The sequence below is a fragment of the Terrapene carolina genome, unplaced genomic scaffold (genome assembly GCF_002925995.2).
Source record: "Terrapene carolina triunguis isolate 2854851 unplaced genomic scaffold, T_m_triunguis-2.0 Scaffold211, whole genome shotgun sequence".
Lineage (NCBI taxonomy): Eukaryota > Metazoa > Chordata > Testudines > Emydidae > Terrapene > Terrapene triunguis.
In genome coordinates this window covers 30,941,433-30,962,270 of record NW_020664562.1, presented here as the reverse complement: position 1 = coordinate 30,962,270, position 20,838 = coordinate 30,941,433, and the positions used below count along the sequence as shown (strand labels likewise).

The 20,838-nt window shown below is 41.5% G+C and overlaps 1 protein-coding gene across 1 annotated transcript; it reads left to right on the top strand.

Annotated features, from left to right (window-relative positions):
• Nucleotides 1-430: 430 nt before the first annotated feature.
• Nucleotides 431-20,617, top strand: LOC113407429 (interferon-induced protein 44-like). Its single transcript, XM_026655938.1, has 8 exons — nt 431-502; nt 6,735-7,240; nt 7,323-7,374; nt 14,582-14,777; nt 15,004-15,156; nt 17,048-17,219; nt 18,166-18,266; nt 20,152-20,617. Exons 2-8 carry the CDS (start codon nt 6,745-6,747, stop codon nt 20,338-20,340), a joined length of 1,359 nt encoding a protein of 452 aa, XP_026511723.1. The 5' UTR covers nt 431-502; nt 6,735-6,744; the 3' UTR covers nt 20,341-20,617.
• Nucleotides 20,618-20,838: the final 221 nt, after the last annotated feature.

The window sequence follows — 20,838 nt, the reverse complement described above, 5'->3', positions numbered from 1 at the left end:
TAAACCCAGAATATAATGGAAACTACTTCAAGCCAGGGAGTTCTGCAGCACCCCCAGCACCTCTACTTCCAGCACCTCTGGTGAGCCGTGCTTACATTCCGATTTGTTGTACCCTACTTAGCACTTGCAGGGATAGCACTGGCAGTGATAGCAAAGCTTCCAAAGGTGCCAGGATTTCACCCACAAAACCTTCACTTAAAATAATACTTTGCACTAACTCTTCATTTGGAAGTCTAACCCTTTCCTTTCCTTGTTATTACATCGTGAGTAGCACTGGTTTTCACTGGAAGCTGGAGATCACATCACCTTTCTTTTATGTTGTAGCAGAATTGTCTCTGAGCCGGTAGCTTGATAGGGGCTGGCAGCCCGCTCCCGGGAGACTGGAGAAATCCAACTCCATTGGCTGCTTTGGTATTGGCGGCAGGGCTGTAAAGAACAAAGGTTTGACTTTCAGTTTCGTTTCTTCTCCGCCCTGAGACTTTCCAACAGAAGCGCTTGCACGGTAAGAGCCCATATCTTTGTATATATCCATTGTGAGCGCTTAAAATGCTAAGATGGATCGAGAGAAGGTTTGGTATTTAAGTGCTGGCAAGCTGCGGTGGGAAAATGTCTCTTTCTATGATGAGTCTCTTTCTAGACTCTAACGTGTAGCTGGTGTCAGGAGCTGGAAGATGATCTCATTTCCCTTCGCTAAAGCTTCCCTCTCCCTTCCCCAAGCTTTTACACTTGCACTGTAGCTTCGTTGAAGCAATTCTTGCTATCAAAACGCTAAGTTATGTGTTTCAGATCAGACCAGAGGATAGTTAAAGCAGATATTGATCACTTTAGCCAGTGGAGTCCTGCATGTCCCAGGCCATGCTTCAGAAAGCCATTTGTATGTTAGCTGTGCTGAGCAAGGAGGAAATGTCGTGACTGAAGAGCCAGAATGAGAGAGTTGTGCCAGCTGCCACTAGGGTGACCAGACAGCAAGTGTGAAAAATCAGGACAGGGGGTGGGGGGTAATAGGAGCCCATATAAAAAAAAGCCCCAAATATCGGGACTGTCCCTATAAAATCGGGACATCTGGTCACCCTAGCTACCAATGAGGTGAAAATAACATCAATCATGTTCTGGATTCCCTTGTTTCATAACATCATCTCTTAGCTAAAAGCACTGTTTAAAAGAAATCTCCTTGTTTCACACTGAACATGTTAGCAAAGCCTCTGGTACAGAGACCTTGGGGAAATTGGCATTCAGCAGCGATGGACAGTAGCAGCAGCTGCTGAGTGCCAGAACTGGTCAGTTTGTGATATAACCACAAGACGGGTAGTAAAATACTTCCCCTACCATCCCTTTAACTAATACCCACAGAAGGGCAAAAATCTGCTCTTGAATGTGGATGCAGAGGTGTGAATATGGTCGTATATAAGATCAGGTTCAAGTTATACCTTTACGCATGGTACAGTAATGTTACTCTTGATTTATTCAGGGTAACTTGAAGCTTAGGTTGAGATCGGGCATTTGGGGCAACAATCAGGGAATGTGTTAACCATAACTCTAGCTCCACCTACAGTCTAGGTAGAGAACTTTCAAGTAATTCTAGCCCTAATAGTCTTTTCTAAATTAAATATTCCTAAAATTTTAGTGGTAATAATTGAATCCTGGCTCATCCTCTTCGGGGCAATATATTTAAATAGAGAGCAGAGAAATTGGCGTACTGTTGCAAGAGAAGTCATTCTTGATGTACCCAAAACAAGAAGTGTTAGGTCTAGTTCTTCTTGATAAGCAGGGAGCATAGTGTGTTTAGGAAGCACTCCCCTGCCAATAGTAGAATGTAGAGTTTCATCTTTTTGGTCACATCATTCTAATATATTTGGACAGAGGCATACTTTGGAAATCTCATGAAGAATGTTCTTTTTAAATTCTCCAAGTTGGAGACAAGACAAGAACATTTATTCAGGACAGCATGTATTGTACATTTCTGAGCAAAGTATGTGTCCTGTGCCATGCAGAAATTTGTTAATATGAAATTAAGCAGTAAGTGGTCTTGAAAGTTCTGCATATTTACAGATAAAGGACCCAAAGAGTAGAGGACAGCTTTATATTTCTTTTTTATCTCTATAATGAATAATAATAAAATAGAGTATATACCATTTGACATGATACTCAAGACTTTGAAATCCAATATATGCAGATCCAAATTACCTAAAGGCATTTCTCACCAAAAAAGGACACCAACTCTTCCCCCTTCCCCCCCCCCCCCCCCCCCCCCCCCCCCCCCCAATCTGGCTGCACACAAAGATTTCTTCTGGCAGAGCAGTCAGTATGGAAAAAAAACAACCAACCCTCCTCTTGGAAAATATTAAGAGAACTGAAAAAAGAACAATTTTTGGAGGTCTGTTAGCCTCTGTGTCAGTCCATACAAACAATGCAGTGAAAGAAGAAATGAAACGTGGCAAGGCGAAAACACAAATAACATTGATGTGTTTGTTAATTCTTTCTTTCTACTTGCAACATAACCTTCAGAATTATTAAACTAATCTTGTGTGGTTATGCAGACAATAAACCCCATGCACTTTGCTCATACAAGGAGCTTTCAGGTTAGGATTTACAGGACTGGCTCTGTGCTTTCAACTGGTCATTAACTGGCCAGGGTGCAAAATATATAGGAATGACAGAGTAGCTCATTTGTTGGGGTAGTGCCACTATGTGTGAAAGAAAGCATAGCGTCAAAGTAAAAATCTTAAATGAATCAAACTGTACCATAGAATCTCTATGGACAGTAATTCCATCCTTGAAGATGGATGGAAGAGTGTAGGAGTATGACTGGGATAGTAACAATGATTGTGAAATATTGAGAGAAAGGCGACAAAGGCAGAAAACACATTAATAATGGGTTTTTTCAACTATCCTCCTATTGACTGGTATATGTCGCCTCAGGAAGGGATGCAGAGGTAAAATTTCTAGGCACCATAAATGACTACATCTTGGAGCATCTTGTCCTGGAACCCACAAGGGGAGAGGCAATACTGGATTTAGTCCTAAGTGGAACACGGGATCTGGTCCAAGAGGTGAATTTTGCTGAACCACTCATAGTGACCATAATGTTAAATTTAACATCATTGCAGGGGGAAAATGCCAAAGAAACCCACCACAGTAGCCTTTAACTTCAAAAAGTGAAACCACAAAAATGAGGAAGCTAGTTAAATGGAAATTAAAAGGAACAGTCACAAGGGTGAATTGCCTGCAAATTGCATGGAGACTATTTAAAAACAGCATAATAGAGGCTCAAACGGAATGCACACCCCAAATTAAAAAAAGAAAAGAAAAGCAGCAGAGTTCCACTGTGACTAGACTGCAGAGTAAAAGAGGTGGTTAGAGGCAAAAAGGCATCCTTTAGAAATTGGAAGTCAAATTCTAGTGAGGAAAATAGAAAGGAGGATAAACTTTGGCAAGTCAAGTGTAGAAATACAATAAAGCAGGCCAAGAAAGAAATTGAAGAACATCTAGTGAAGACATAAAAACCAACAGCATTTTTTAATACATCAGAAACCTGCTAAACAGTGCCATTGTACAATCAAGGTGCTAAAGGAGCACTCAAGGAAGATAAGGCCATTGCAGAGAAGCTAAATTAATTCTTTATAGAGTATATTGGGGAAATCCCCATACCTGAGCTATTCTTTTCAGGTGACAAATCTGAGGAACTATCTCAGGAGGTGGTGTGGCAGCAGAGGAAGTTTTGGAACAAATTGATAAATTGAACAGTTAATAAGTCACCACAACCAGATGATATTCACCCAAGAGTTTCATATATAAAATTGCCGAACTATTAACTGTGGCATATAACCTATCGCTTAATTCAGCTGCTGTACCAGGTGAGGTGACTGGACGGTAGCTAATTTAATGTTGATTTTTAAAAAGGGCTCCAGAGGCGACCCTGGCAATTACAGACCGGTAAGCCTAACTTCATTACCAGGAAAAGCAACAAGGAGTCCTTGAGGCACCTTGGAGACTAACAAATTTATTTGGGCATAAGCTTTCATGGGTTAGGACCCACTTCACCAGATGCATGGAGTGGAAAATACAGTAGCAGGTATAAATACACAGCACATGAAAAGATGGGAGTTGCCTTACCAAGTGGGAGGTCAGTCTAATGAGACAATTCAATTAACAGTAGGATACCAAGGGAGGAAAAATCACTTTTGTAGTGGTAATGAGAATGGCCCATTTCAAACAGTTTCATTACCAGGCAAATTGGTTGAAACTATACTAAACAACAGAATTATCAGACACATAGATCAACATGATATATTGCTGAAGAGTCAACATGGCTTTTGTAAAGGCCATTATATTAGAATTATTTAAGGGTGTCAACAAGCATTTGGACAAGGGTGATCCTGTGGATATAGTGTGCTTGGTCTTTCAGAAATCCTTTGACAAGGTCCCTCACCAAAGGCTCTTAAGCAAACTAAGCAATCCTGGGATAAGAGGGAAGGTCCTCTCATGGATTGGTAACTGGTTAAAAGATAGGAAACAAAGAGTAGGAATAAATGGCCAGTTTTCAGAATGGAGAGAAGTAAATAGTCCCCCCAGGGGTCTGTACTGGGACTAGTACTATTCAACATATTCATAAATGATCTGGAAAAAGGGGTAAACAGTGAGGTGGCAAAATTTGCAGTTGATACAAAATTACTCAAGATAGTTAAGTCCAAAGCTGACTGCAAAATGTTACAAAGGGAAAACTGGGTGACTGGGCAACAAAATAGCAGATGAAATTCAATGTTGATAAGTACAAAGTAATGCATATTGGGGGGAAAAAAATCCCAACTATGCATACAAAATGATGGGGTCTAAATTAGCTTGTACCACTCAAGAAAGAAAAATTGGAGTCCTTGTGGATAGTTCTCTGAAAACATCCACTCAATGTGCAGCGGCAGTCAAAAAAGCTAACAATGTTAAGGACCATTAGGAAAGGGATAGATAATAAAACAGAAAATATTATAGTGCCATTATAAACATACATGATACACCCACATAGAATCATAGAACTGGAAGGGACCTCAAGAGGTCATCTAGTCCAGACCCCTGCACCCAAGGCAGGACTAAGTATTATCTAGAACATCCCTGACAGGTGTTTGTCTAACCTGATTTTAAAAATCCCCAATGATGGAGATTCCAAAACCTCCCTAGACAATTTATTACGGTGCTTAACCACTCTGACAGGATGTTTTTCCTAATGTCCAACCTAAACCACCCTTGCTTCAATTTAAGCCCATTGCTACTTGTCCTATCCTCAGAGGTTAAGAAGAACAATTTTTCTCCCTCCTCCTTGTAACAACCTTTTATGTACTTGAAAACTGTTATCATATCCCCTCTCTGTTTAGTCTGGAAAAGAGAAAACTAACCCAATTTTTTCAATCTTTCCTCATAGGTCATGTTTTCTAGACTTTTAATCATTTTGAATACTGTGTAAAGTTCTGATCATCCCATCTCTAAAAAGATATAATAGTATTGGAAAAGGTGCAGAGAAGGACAACAAAAATTATTAGAGGTGTGGAACAACTTTCATACTGTTTTATTTAGAAAAGAGATGACTAAGGGGGAGTATGATAGAGTTCTATAAAATCATGAATGGTATGGAAAAAGTGACTAGGAAAGTGTTATTTACCCCTTCATATAACACAAGAACTAGGAGATCACCTAATGAAATTAATAGGCAACAGGTTTAAAACAAACAAAAAGAAGTATGTCTTCACACAATGCAGTATCAGCCTCTGGAACTTGTTGCCAGAAGAAATTGTGAAGGCCACAAATATAACTGGATTCAAAAAAGAATTAAATAAATTCATGGAGGATAGGTCCATCAATGATTATTATCGAAGATGGTCAGGGATGCAAACCTATGCTCTGGGTGTCCCTAAAGCTCCAAGTGCAGAAGCTGGGACTGGACGATAGGGGATGTATCACTCAAAATTGCCCTGTTCTATTCATTCTGTCTGAACCATCTGGCACTGGTTACTGTCAAGACAGGATACCGGGTTAGATGGACCATTAGTCTTACCCAGTATGCCATTCTTTTGTTATTGGAAATAGAAAAAGATTCACTCCATAAACTGGGAATTATATTTTTGAGACAGTGAATATGTATTTTCTCTCATTTACACCACCATAAATCAGTGAAGTCTGTGGAGTTATCCAGTCTTAGTAAGATTAGAATCAGGTTACAGTATGAAAGGTTTCATCATCTAGATAAAATAGTCCTGATTTGCATTGAAGTCAGTAGGAGTTTTGCCTGAGTAAAGGCAACAAAATTGGGCCATACGTTTTAAGAATATTTTGTCTCCATTCAGGCAGAAAAAGTATTTTGCTGTGAAGTCCATGAAGCTATGCTGATTTATACTAGCTGGCCCTCCCTGCTTCATTTCCCACATCTGTTAATGGTGATAAAAACATCTTTCTCCCACTATTTGTCTGTCTTGTTTATTTTGACAGTAGGCTTTTTGGGTTAGGGACTGTCTCTAACTATGTGTTTGGATAGTTCCTAACACAATGTTAGGCACAATACACATGTCCTCAGTTGGAACGTCTAGATACTCATGGAATAAAACTAATAATGATGTGATAATGATTTACTATTCCATGGGGAACAAAGGCCTTCACTACTGTCTTCCATCTTTGGTGCGATGAGTTAAAAATAATAATACATTTTTCTTATTGTTATACTTGTATTTGTAACATCTTTTCTGTCTTTTTAGATTAAGAAGAATGGCTGGTGTCAAATCTAGATTGACACAAGATGAAGTAAAGCAACTGCAACATCTGTTGGGGAGCAGACAATTCTCTCTTCTCTATAAAGCAAGCGTCCATGGTTACAATGCTTCTATATTTCATGCCAAGCGTGATGCACAAGGACCAACTGTAGCAGTAGCATATAATGGAAGTGGTTATATTTTTGGAGGCTTTACATGTCAGAGCTATGTTTCATCTGGAGGGTACATAAATGATGAGAAGGCTTTTCTCTTTAGATTAAAAGGCAAAGAGGGTGTGCTCAGCCCACTAAAAATTCCTGTTAAAACTGCATCAGGTGCTATATATGACTATAGTTCCCTTGGCCCTAATTTTGGCGGTGGAGCACTGCAGTTGTTGAACCAAAATGCAGCAGCAGCAGCAGCAAGTTCTAACAACAACTACACATACAGTGTTGCTGGTCTGCTTGGAAATGATCTAGGCCTTATAGAATGTGAGGTGTATCGAGTTGAAGGTAAGTTGATATCAAAAGAGAAAATGTTTACTGAGGAAATTATAGCTTCGTACTCTTAATGCTATATGTTCCTTTCCCCTAGATATTAGCAGTTTCCTGGAATCTCCATGGAGAAAGATTACATGGACAACTGAGTAAGTTAACTGTTGTAATATATCACTGTAATGATCTGTGGCCACCAAATACTGTGGTGATGTGAGTTACTTTAGAAATTAACTAGATGGGGCTAGAGTAGACAGACTTATGTGTTGCTAAGATGCTCATCTGTGTATCTTAGGTACTAATATGCACCTATGACCATCGGGGGGCGGAGGGAAAGCTCAGTGGTTTGAGCATTGGCCTGCTAAACCCAGGGTTATGAGTTCAATCCTTGAGGGGGCCATTTAGGGATCTGGGGCAAAAATCTGTCTGGGGATTGGTCCTGCTTCAAGCAGGGGGTTGGACTAGATGACCTCCTGAGGTCCCTTCCAACCCTGATATTCTATGATTTCCATGATAGTGTCTGAGCACCTCACAATCTGGGGATAAGTACAAAATGTTGATTTCAGAACAGATCAAACATAAATGAGTTATTAATGTCTGGACCAAAATAAGCTTCATGAAGAGCTATGCTTCTTCTTAGCCACACTGAGTTTGCCATGGCAGAGACTTAAAGTGACATTCCAGAGGATTACAGACCATGATTAAGCAGCTAGTTACTTATCTAGCCAGTTCCCAGAGTGGCATAGGTACAGTGTGGCAAACATAAAAGTATTTGATACGTTTAGAAAACCCTGTGCATCTCAGCATAGAATTATAGAAATATGGGGCTGGAGGGGATCTCAAGAAGTCACCTAGTATAGCTCCCTGCACTGAGACAGGACTAAATATACCGAGATCATCCCTGACAGATGTTTATCTAACCTGTGCTTAAAAACCTCCAGTGATGGGGATTCTATAACCTCCCTGAGAAGCCTATTCCAGAGCTTAACTGTCCTTATAGTTAGAAAGGTTTTCCGAATATCCTAACCTAAATCTCCATTGCTGCAGATTAAAACCATTACTTCTTGTCCTGCATTCAGTGGACATGGAGAACAATTGCTCACCCTCCTTCTTATAATAGCCCTCAGGGCCGGCTCCAGGCACCACCCGAGCAAGCTGGTGCTTGGGGCGGCAGATTGAATGAGGCGGCATTCCGCCCAATCCTAGGGCGGCACGGCCACTTTTTTTTTTTCCGTTCCACTCCGGCCGCCCTGTAGGGGGCGGCGGCGTGGAGGACGGGAGCGCCCTGCAGCAAGCCCGGCAGGGCAGTCCTTGTCCTTCCCTCCCCGCCAACCGGAGCGGAGCCCTCCCGGCAGGCGGTGCGGCGGGAGGGGCCGCGTGGTCGCGCCCCGCTGTAGCTCTGGCTGCTCCCCTTCTCTCTCTCTCCCGCCCGCTCCCTCTCCCTCCCTCTCCCCCTCCCCCCCGCTAGCTGGTCCCCCTGCACCCCCGCTCCGGCCACGCTGCAGGGTTTTTTTTTTGCTTTGCCGTTCCGGCCGCCCCGTTTTATTTTTGCTTGGGGCGGCCAAAAAGCCAGAGCCGGCCCTGATAGCCCTTAACATATTTGAAGACTCTTATCTTAAAGTCCTCCCTCAGTCTTGTTTTCTGAAGTCTAAATATGCCGAGTTTTTTTAACTTTTCCTTATAGATCAGGTTTTCTAAACTTTTCATCATATTTGTTGCTGTCCTCTGGACTCTTTCTAGTTTGTCCACATCTTTCTTAAATTGTAGTGCCCAGAATTGGACACAGATCTCCTGTTTGGGCCTCACCAGCGCTGAGCAGATCGGGACAGTTCCCTCCTGTGCCTTACATTTGTCACTCCTGTTAACAGACTCCAGAATCATATTAGCTTTTTTCGCAACTGCATCACGTTGTTGACTCGTATTCAATTTGTGAGCCACTATAACGCTCAGATCCTTTTCAGCACTACTACTGCCTAGCCAGTTACTCCCCATTTTGTAGCTGCACATTTGATTTTTCCTTCCTAATTTTAGTACTATGCCCTTGTCTTTATTGAATTGCATTTTGTTGATTTCAGACCAATTCTCCAATTTGTCAAGCTCATTTTGAATTCCAGCCTTGTCATCCAAAGTGCTTATAATCCCTTCAGCTTGGTGTCATCCACTTATTTTATAAACATATTCTCCACTTCATTATTCAAGTCATAAATGAAAATATGGAATACTTTCATACCCAGAACCAATCCGTGTGGAACCCCACTGGATAGGTCCATTCAGTATGACGGCAAACCCTTAATAACTGCTCTTTAAGAATAATCTTTGTCACAGAATCCACAGGTCTGGTGCTCTCGCACAGCTCTGGAAGAGTCCCCAAGAAGACCCCTTCAGTGTGTTATCCCCCTTTGGGTTACATTCTCTCACTGGGGTAAGCCCCATCGATTCTCTGCCTCCTGGGACTGAACCTCTGAGCCTTCAGCACCCCTGCTTAACTCCGTGAGCTCCCCTTAGTGAGTCCATTTGAATTGGACACCTGGGGAAGGCTTGCACACCCAAAGGGAGCAATGCACCCCTAATTTCCTTAATCTGGAGCAGGGGTCAGCAACCTTTCAGAAGTGGTGTGCTGAGTCTTCATTTATTCACTCTAATTTAAGGTTTTGCATGCCAGTAATACATTTTAATGTTTTTAGAAGGTCTTGTTCTCTAAGTCTATAATATATAACTAAACTGTTGTTGTATGTAAAGTAAATAAGGTTTTTAAAATGTTTAAGAAGCTTCATTTAAAATTAAATTAAAATGCAGAGCCCCCCAGACCAGTGGCCAGGACCCGGGCAGTGTGAGTGCCACGGAAAATCAGCTCGCGTGCCGCCTTCGGCATGCATGCCATAGGTTGCCTACCCCTGATCTGGAGTCAGGTTTCAGAGTGGCAGCCGTGTTAGTCTGTATTAGCAAAAACAATGAGGAGTCCTTGTGGCACCTTAAAGACTAACAAATTTATTTGAGCATAAGCTTTTGTGGGCTAGAACCCATGTCATCAGATGCATGGATTGGAAAATACAGTAGCAGGTATATTTAGTCTCGTTAGACTGACCCCCCACCTGGTAAGGCAACTCCCATCTTTTCACGTACTATGTATAAATATACCTGCTACTGTATTTTCCACTCCATGCATCTGATGAAGTGGGTTCTAGCCCATGAAAGCTTATGCCCAAATAAATTTGTTAGTCTCTAAGGTGCCACAGGGACTCCTTGTTGTTTTAATCTGGAGTGAATCTCAGACAGCGTTGTAAAAATCAGAAAGGTTTATTAGATATCTGGAACACAGCGTAGAAAGTCCTTGGTTAACATAGAGAGTTACAGAATAGTCCATCTCGGTCAGTCCTGAGCCCCAAGCTCTCTTTGACGCCCCTCAAGTCCTAGTCCAGAAGAGTGTGTCTTGCTGCCAGCAGCCCACACTTATACAATCCCCTCCGCCCTTCCTCCCCTTTGTTCTTCTTCCTGGGCAAACCTCTCATCACCTGGCTGTCCACCTTTTTCTTTTTTCTCCAGCTGGTCAAAACTGGCTGGCTTCCTGCAGAGGGGCTTGGCAGTCCCGTGTCATTAGTTGATTGGCACCAAATGTCTGGGCAATCGGAGCGGCCATTGTCTTCTGAAACTTTGCATGGGTATGGGGCCCAGGCCCCAGACCCCAGATAGCCAGGGAACAGTCATACCTGTATCGCTACAAAAAGTAAACCGCCTTTTCCCACCAGCTAGTTAATCATGCAGTACATAGGGGAAACTGAGACACCGACAATATTCATCCAAAATATTATGAAAAATTCCCACTTCATCACACTCTTTTAACCAGTGTTGCACCCACCTTATAGTAATTTCGTCTAGACCACATTTCTCTAATTTGTTTATGAGAATGTCATGTAGGACTGTCTCAAAAGCCTTACTAAAATCAAGATATGTCATGTCTACAGATTCACCTCTGATCCACTATGCCAGTAACCCTGTCAAAGAAAGAGATTATGTTAGGTGGCATGATTTGTTCTTCATAAATTCATGTTGGCTATTCTTTATCACCCTCTTATCCTCTAGAATGACGTTTACAAATTGATGTTTAATAATTTGTTCCAGTATCTTTCCAAGTATTGAAATTAGGCTGACTGTAACTCTCCAGATCCTCTTTGTTCCTCTTTTTAAAGATAAACAGTATGTTTGCTCTTCTCCAGTCCTCTGGGACATCACCTACCCTCCAGGAGTTCTCAAAGATAATTGCTAACGGTTCTGAGATTGCTTCAGCTAGGTCCTTAAGTACCCTAATGTGAATTTCATCAGTCTTTGAAAATTTGAATACATCTAACTTACTCTTTAACCTGTTCTTTCCCTTTCCCCTTGTTCATATTAATTGTGTTAAGTATCTGGTAACATTTTAGCAAATACTGAAGCAAAATAGGCATTAAACATGTCTTGCCGTCATCTATTAGCTCTCCTTCCCCACCTACCAAGTAGTGTATCTACATGTTCCCTTGTCTTTCTCTTGCTCCCTACTATATTTATAGAACCTCTTCTTATTGCCTTTTATGCAGGGTGGATTGATCTAAATCACCAAGTGGAAAGTCATGATTTAAATAATCCCTTTTAATTAACTTTTTCATTTGTATTTCTAAAGAAAGGTGCATTCTCATTGGCTGATATAACCATTAAAACATGTTGATTTACAACTAAATAGAACCATTACACTAGATTTGGTTCTTTTTTTGCTATCTAGGAAGGTACACTATAATTATATGCATTTATTTAAATAAATATATAGCTTTATATTTTCAGATTCTTATTAATGGTACATTTTTAGTATGTTAGAAAATAGTGAATGATATATTGCTTAATTGCTACTCTTGTGCCACATTTATAAAGTTTGACCTCAAAAGTTAAATGTTTTCCCCCCTGATACTTTCTTTATATAGAAAAGCAGCTTTTAACTCCGAGTTTTTGATGGAGGCTCATGGATTCAGCATACTAATTCTTTAATTTAAATATTGCAAGAAATTATAATAAATTTTGGCCTTAACATATTTTGTATTAAATTCATATTTTATTTTTAACAGGTTTGTTTATAAAAAGAAAACTTCTTATAATTTAAATAATATTTAAAAATCTTTTTTTAAAATCCACCCTGCTTTTATGTCCCATTTTAGGTGTAACTCATTTGGTGCCGTAGCCTTTCTGATTTTGTCCCTACCTGCTTATACTACTCTTCTGTTCTCATCCTTAGCAATTTGTTCACATTTCCACTTTTTGTATGATTCTTTTTTGATTTTTCAGGTCATATTGGCCTTTTACTATTCTTGCTGTCTTTCCTTCACATCTGGATAGTTTGGTGCTGTGCATTTAATATTGTCTCTCTGAGAAACTGCCACCTCTACTGAACATCCTTTTTCCTTACATTTTCTTCCCATGGGACCTTCCTACCAGTTCTCTGAGTTTGAGGTCCATTGTCCTCATTCTGCTGTTCTCACTCCTTCCTTTCCTTAGAGTCATGAAATCTATCATTTCATGATCACTTTCACCCAAATTGCCTTCTACCTTCAGATTTGCAACCAATTCCTTCCTATTATTCTGAATCAAATCTAAAGTGGTTGCTTCCTGCTTACTTCCTTCACCGTCTGAAACAACACATGATCTTCAACACATTCAGAGACCTTGTTAGACATTTTGTGCTTTGCTGTCCTACTTTTCCAACAGATATCTGGGTAGTTAAAGCATCTTCCATGAAAAAATGTTGTGCTTCTGCTAAGCATGTATGCTGTACAAAGTTAGCTGTAGAGGATCTTTTGTCAAAGATGCCATGTGCCAACAGTGTAAAAAGCACCCACCTCCTATCTGTCTCCTCCCCCCCGCCCCCGGGACTCCTGCCCCATCCAACCCCCCCGTTCCCTGACTGCCCCTCTGAGACCCCTGCCCCATCCACACAGCCCCGCTCCCTGTCCCCTGACCGCCCTCTGACCCCCGCCGGCCCATCCAACCCCTCCTCTCATTCCTGATGCCCCCTTGGGAACCCCTGCCCCATCCAACCACCCCTTCTCCCTGTCCCCTAACTGCCTCCGGAACCCCTACCCCTGACTGCCCCCCGCCACCCCATCCAACCCCCCCTCCTTCCTGACTGCCCCCCTGGAACCCCTGCCCCCATTCAACCTCCTGTTCCTCCCCTGACCACCCCGACCCTTATCCACACCCCCGCCCCCTGACCACCACCCTGAACTCCCCTGCCCTCTATCCAACCCCCCTGCTCCCTGTCCCCTTACCGCGCTGCCTGGAGCACCGGTGGCTGGCGGCGCTACAGCTGCGCCGCCCAGCTGGAGCTGGGCCACGCCGCCACCACGCAGCACAGAGCACCGGGTCAGGCTGGGCTCTGCAGCTGCGTTGCCCCAGGAGCTCACAGCCCTGCCGCCCAGAGCATTGTGCCGGTGGCGGACCGAGCGAGCTGAGGCTGCGGGGCTGGGGGGACTGCAGGAGAGAGGTCGGGGGCTAGCCTCCCAGGCCAGGAGCTTGGGGGCTGGGCAGGACGGTCCCGCAGGCCGGATGTCTACTTCTAAGCCTGTTTGAACGAATGAATGTAACTTTGCTGCATTACCAGTGACAGAGTCAGCACATTGCAACAGAGATTTAATTCTCCAGTGACATGTCAAAGCAACTGTTTTAGGCAGCATTAGTTGAATACATTTTCAAAAATTTCAAAGTTGACCACTGATTTGGGGTACCCAGATTGAGACATTGTAGGCCAGATTTGTATAGGTGCTGAGCACCTGACTCTCCCATTGGCTTCAATAGGAACTCTGGGTACTCACCACTTCCTGAAAATCAGGCCATAGGATGTTTTAAATTGGGCACCCAAAATTAGAGGATATCATAGTTAAAAATCCATTCCATGTCCAAACCATGTCAAAGTGTGAAGGTCATTCTCTCAGAGAGATCTGGCTGTTCTTCAATTGTACATTATATTCAAAAGCACCACTGGATGCTCTTTGGCCATGTTACCAGGATGCTCTCAAACTCTCTATTGACACCTGGGGGGTGCATGTTTTGACTGTACCTGGTGCGGCCGTGGGGCCACCCCTGAGATTTGTGGATTCACAGGATTGAGCCAGATCTAGGAACTTAACAACATGATGCCTGGTGTGACGCCATCAACCGTGGTCACTCTGGCTGGTGCAACAGTCCTGAGTAGACTATGTGTTTGATGATAGTTAAAGATGGAGTATATGGGGGGGATGGGGAATATTTCAGTTTACTGATTTCACTGTGCCTATATGCAGTGCAAAACGTGCTGTGATCTCATGGGTGTTTAACACTATGAAAATCTTTTTGTCTTAACAGGGAAAGAGGGAAAATAATGGAGGAAATCAGATCTTACAAACCTTATTTAAATTCAGTGCCACAGATTCGGATTTTGGTTCTTGGTCCAATTGGAGCTGGGAAGTCCAGTTTTTTCAACTCTGTGAATTCTGTTTTCCGAGGTTATGTGACAAGCCAAGCCATAGCAGGATCTGATAATACTAGTGTGACAACACAGGTAAATATTTGCTTCTAATTAAACAACATTCAAGCTAAAGCACAGTCTCTTAGTTAAAAATCCACATTTTTTTCCCACTAAATGGAAAACCCAAAGATAGTCCATGATTGCCCCACTGAATTCCATGCATGTACTTGTGAGAAGAAATGGATGAGAGATAATCTGGTGCTAAATATGAATGTTTTAGATATGTATTTCTATATGTTACTTTTTTTTGCCCCAATAGTACAGGACTTACCCAGTTAAAGATGGAAGAGATGGCAAGCCTCTGCCTATTATCTTCTGTGACACAATGGGAATAGAAGAAAAATCAGGAACAGGTCTGGAAATTGATGAAGTGTCCAACATAATAAAAGGCCACGTTCCTGATAGGTACCAGGTAGGATTTCTACAATTCTATGCAGTTCGACTGATATCCTTTAATGTTTTTTTACATGTACAAATATTATATCCTAAATTTAATTACTGTGGAACAAAATATCTACAGTGCTCAGTACATTCTTGCATATGTGGTACTGTACAGTAAAACCTTATGAATGGTGATCATAGGTAAGGTGTATTTGAAAAGGAATAAACTATGGGAAGTTTGTGTTTAGGCCCGATTCTCCACTGTCCTGCATTTTGTGTAGTCTTTTACAGTCATGTGAAGTTGATTTAAATCGCTATCCACCCTTCTGCCCAGGTAGCATTTGGCACCTACTTTGTTCAGGTACAAGCCAAAGGAGAATCAGGCTCAAGGTATTTAAAGATTGTAGCTGGTTGAAATATTTTGAACAAAAAGGTTTTAAATAGAAAAATGGACTTTAATGCCCCTACCCCAAATTTCTGGTATCTCTTGAAATTCATGTAGTTTTTCATGAAATTTTTTGAAAGATTTTTAGCAAAAATGTAACCATTTATATTATTGAAATGATTCTCTACATTTTTTTTTTAACTGGAAACCTGGTTTTCAGGAAATGAGCAATTGTTATTAATTTTTTTGTGTGAAAAAAATTGAAAAATGAAGAATGGGTTAGTTTGGTAAAGCAGAAACAACTTTGACATTTTGAATTTTTAGAAAACATTGTTTTAAAACATTGTAAAGAGCAGCTTCCACCATATTCGAGCTTAGTACAGTGCCTTCTTACCTGGCCTTTTGTCTTGCCTAGTAGAGAGCTGCTGTCTATAGACCATTTCAAATTTTAACTCTTGTGATATGCAAGAGATGTAGAATTTGATTGGCCATTCAGTTGAGCTGAGCTTGTTACAGAAGCAAAGATGGAGGGCTAAGGTTGTTGTATTACTCTCATCATTGTAGTATCTTGGCTCCTCACAAATCTTAACTTAATCCTCATAACAACCCAGCGAGGTATAAAGTGTTATTAACGTAATATTAAAGATATGAAACTGAGGAACAGTGATTAATTATCTTGGTCAAAGTTATATTGGAAGTGAGATCTCCTGAGTCGCAGTTTTATACCTTAACCACAAGACCAATCTTTCCATGATTTATTTGGTCCCACTTTATATTAAAATTCCATCTATAAATGGTTTACAAAGAATTAATAAATGAAGAATGTTAAAAGCACATTACAGTAGTGAGCAGCATGTGTATAGATGGTTATAAGCACATAAGTAGATATTATAAGCCATAGTTATGGGTAAATTTTTGATGGACTCGACAACAATCGATGAATCATTTATTAAAACATCTGTTAATAATTTATTAATGCTTTATAGATGGAACCTTAATAAAAAGTGTGTTCAAAAACTCTATAGTAGGGATAGTCAATGGTGTGTGTGTGAGTGTGTGTGTGTATGGGTGTACACACACACATACACATACACATACACATACACACACACACACACACACACACAGAATATCTCGTGAATCCTCTTTATTTTCTAGAGATGCCTTTTGGTTTCATTATTACTTTTCCACAAGGGATACAAATTCAGAGGAACTCTGTTGACTTCAAAGGAGCGACTCTGAATTTCCAAATGTTTACAATAACAGAGATCAGAATCTGGCTCTCCATCTGGAAGAATGAGTATGAGACTGGGAATCAGGAAATCTGGAATTTTAATCCTGATTTGACCACTCCCTTTATGAGTGTGGGTAAATCATTTCACCTCTCTGCATATCAGTATTCCTCTCTGTAAAATGAGATAAGAATACTTGTCTTCCTGCTCCAGAGGGGTATTTTGAGAATCAGTGTTTGTACAGCCCTTTGAATCTCCAGTTCTTTGGAAGTGCTACTTATTATTATAAAAAAATTTCTTTGCAGTTTAATCCAGCAGCCACCCTTCGTTCAGATTCTCCAGGCTATGTCAAGACCCCTTCTCTGAAGGATCAGATTCATTGTGTTGCATTTGTTATTGATGGGTGCAAAATTGAGATTCTCCCTGAGAAACTGGAAGAGAAGCTGAAACAGCTTCGAAGAAAAGTGAACCAGTTTGGTATGTTGTATGTCTCCTAATATCATAGAACTGAATGAAGTGGGCACGCCCAGGAGGTGATCTGACTTTCAGGCCTGAGCAGCTTGGGTCATTAGGGGCCTGAAGTACTGCTAGGAGCCAGGCTTATCCTTGGTGTGGGAGGAGGAATTGCCACTTATTGTTTTTGAGGTTTACTCGCTGGCTGACTCTCTGAGCTGGATTAATGCACTCTGGAGGGACAGGCCCCCAGACTGATGGAAGTATGGGCACTGCAATGGGCTCTGGTGTTGGTGGAGAATAGAGGAATTCCTGATCACCTCCGTTGTTCTCTACTCTTTGGTTGTACAGTGTGCCCTATTGCGTTTCTGCTCCTCAGTACAGCAGAGCCCTCCTGTTGACACAGGTCCCCGGGGAAACAGAGCTGTGCACTAGGCTTCTCCAGGAAAAATTCACTTTGATTTCAGTAATTACTTTAAAATACATATAATCCAAGGCATTAAAACCTTTTTAAAAGGGAGTAAAGGTAAGATTGATTCATTTAGCAACTGCAGTGAAGACAGGAAGCGACAATAGACAGAGACATAACCTATGGGGGTGAAAGCAGGCCCCAGTTGTGCTATTGAACTCAGCTAGGTGTGGCATGTTTTGGAGTCCCTTGTTGTGAGTCATTGAATTCATTGTACTGAATCTCAGCCCTGGCAATCTTCCCAATGAGATGAGTGAGTCATTAAGTGTAGTGTCTACTATACTAGTGGAATAATAATAATTTTGTTTACAAAGCATCTTCCCACCAAGAGAATTAGGGTGCTGCCCAATAACTGTTCAATTAATATTAGTTTAATAATTAATCTTTTTCTAATGCTGTTGTGCGAAACAGAAACGCTTTCACCTTATGTAAAGAGAAGCAGTTGCAATGAAGAACTGATGGGAAATTAGGTGTAAAGGCTTACTCTTTTTTTTGGTACAGGGATCCCACAACTTGTTTTGCTAACTAAAGTGGATGAAATTTGCCCTACTATTGAAGAAGACGTCCAGTGTGTGTACAAAAGCAAAGCTGTTGAGAAACAGGTAAAGTATGGCATTGTTGACTGTGGTGCTATCTATTAACTCAATTGCCTTGAACAAATCAAGGTATTGTGATACTCTACAGTACATTTGCAATACTTGCATCCCCTCATATTCCTACACACATTCTCATTCTGATCTTGTAGGCACAAGCTGAAAATATAACTAAATTTAATACCTCAGGTTTTGGTTTACCTAAAATGTTTAGGACTTGTTAAAATTGCAGGCTGCATCTCTGAAGAATAAAACTGCATAACAGAAAAAGGTGGCGATACCAGAAACCTCATTAAAAATTAAGGGCCAGATTCTTTTGCCAAACCCCACTCCATATAAAGGGGCTGGAGTCTGGCCAAAACTGGCCAGCTGCAAATTTCCCCTCGTGTGAATAGGTGTAAAACTGAAAAAAAGAGTGCTTCGGGGGAGGAAGGAAGTGGGAGGGAGCTCTGTTCTGCTGATTTTTTTTTTTAAGCAGATTGTCTTTCGGGGAGCAAACACTGCTGAATTAATTTTGTGCAGTCCCTAGGCTGTTCTAAGTCATGACATGGCTCATGCAGACCAGCACATAGAATTCTCTCCTTGGACTCCTTGCCCCTGTCCCATGCTGACAGAGTCTGACTCAGGAGAGAATCTATAAAGGTTTGATTCCCTGCTACCTTCCATCTCGTGGTTGTATAATGCTGCCATTTTGCTTTGGTAGATTTTTACACCTGTTCTGCACTCACTTTGCACAGCCATAAATGCTAACACAAGGTAGAAGGTTGTGGAGAATCAGAGGCTGCTGGTGGTTTGCAGTTCCCCAATACTGAGGCTGGCCTGGGGCTGATTTAGCCATCAGCAATTCTCAGAGGTATTTAGGCACCTAACTTCCATTGATTTCAATGGGAGTTAGGTGCCTAAATACCTTTGAGAAATGTGGCCCAAGTGACCATCTCCCAGCCAAGAGGAATATCCAACTCTGTGCCATTTGAAGTCTCCCCCACCTGGGGAATATTTAGCTTAGGGGACATGACTGTGTTCTGACTGCTTTGTTCAGCGGGAATGATACAAAGGGACTGGATCAGTTCCTAGGTTAGAGTCCTGACCCTGGGGTACATTGTGTCCTGTATCTGAAATCTGTTAATCACAGGGGGAAGGGCTGTCCCTGACTCTGTGAGCTGGCCCCAGTGTGAACCATGGTTTAGAGGCTTAGCATAGCAAAGCAGAGCTCTGCCTTGGTCCCTCCCTGCGTCTGACATACTCCCCATACTCCTACATCTCACACGACGCCGGGTCAGGATGTGTGCGGAAGCTTGGTTCTAAAGGAGCTGACTTGTATCAGTTTTATACCAGCAAAGAGTTATTCTCATCAGAATCTTAACTGTCTAGTTATGACCAAAATCCAGTACAAAGGAGCTGGATTGGCCCAGAGAATATATCCCCCTGTATCTAGAAAGGCCAAATATGGACTTAAGTGGAATTATACCAGAGATGAATCCCTAGTAGTGTTCTTTCTAGATCATAATGGAGGAAAAATAGCTCTGTGTCCTGGGTATCACCTCTGAGATTAAACAGAGGATTTTGGCCTCCATGGCAGTTTACACAGTCAGTTTCTAGCAGTGAATTTGCTAAAGAAGAATAAAATATTGTGAATATGGCCTTGAACCGTCACTGCATCAAAATGTAGTTGCCACTTCAGTTGCAGGATGGATATGATTTCAAAATATATGTGAAAGTAGTTACGTCTTCAGTATAAGGAAGTTTGAAGAACTAAAAATCTTCCACTTTTAATCTCACCAAACAATATCTGTGAAAATACTCAAAGCTTTTGCTTAGCTTCCTCAAGGAACAGAAAGATTGAAAAATAGTCAGGGAGCTCTTTAGGATAATCCATTTTGTGCCTTTTCTACAGATGCGAATAACTGCAGAGAAACTTGGAATCCCACTTGCTCAGATTGTACCTGTTAAAAACTACTGCTCCGAGTTGGATCTTTCGTGCGATGTTGACATCCTGTTACTTTCCGCAGTGAGGCAGCTTATACGTTTAGCAGAAAGCTACCTTGACAATTTCCCTTTTGAGAAGGCAAAGAAAGAGCCCTAACCTGATGTTTACTGTGATGCTGGATATTTTATGTGCTGACACCAGAAGTCAAATTTGTTGCTGCCCTAAGCAGATACAACTCCATTGACTTCAGTGGAGTTGCACTTGCTTATGCCCGTGGTGAATTTGGCTCAACGGTTCTATATCTTGTTACTGCCTACGTAAGATTAATGATATTTTTGCATGCATCAAGGGGAGAATAGATTCTCTAGCTTTCAAGGTGGGATCCCTTTATTAACCATTCCACATTCTTACTCTTCTCCATTTAAAAAGAAATAGAAACAATAGTTGTAGAACTACTTTTGTTAGATTAATTGGAAAAATAAATTACTGTAATCACTTTTTCAATCACTTTCTTCATCCAGGTTTGGGACTTCAATAACTCAGCAAGAGGTTGTGGGCCTATTGCAGGAGTGGATGGGTGAGGTTCTGAGTCTTGTGATGTGCAGGAGGTCAGCCTAGATGATCACGATAGTCCCTTTGGCCTTAAAGTCCATG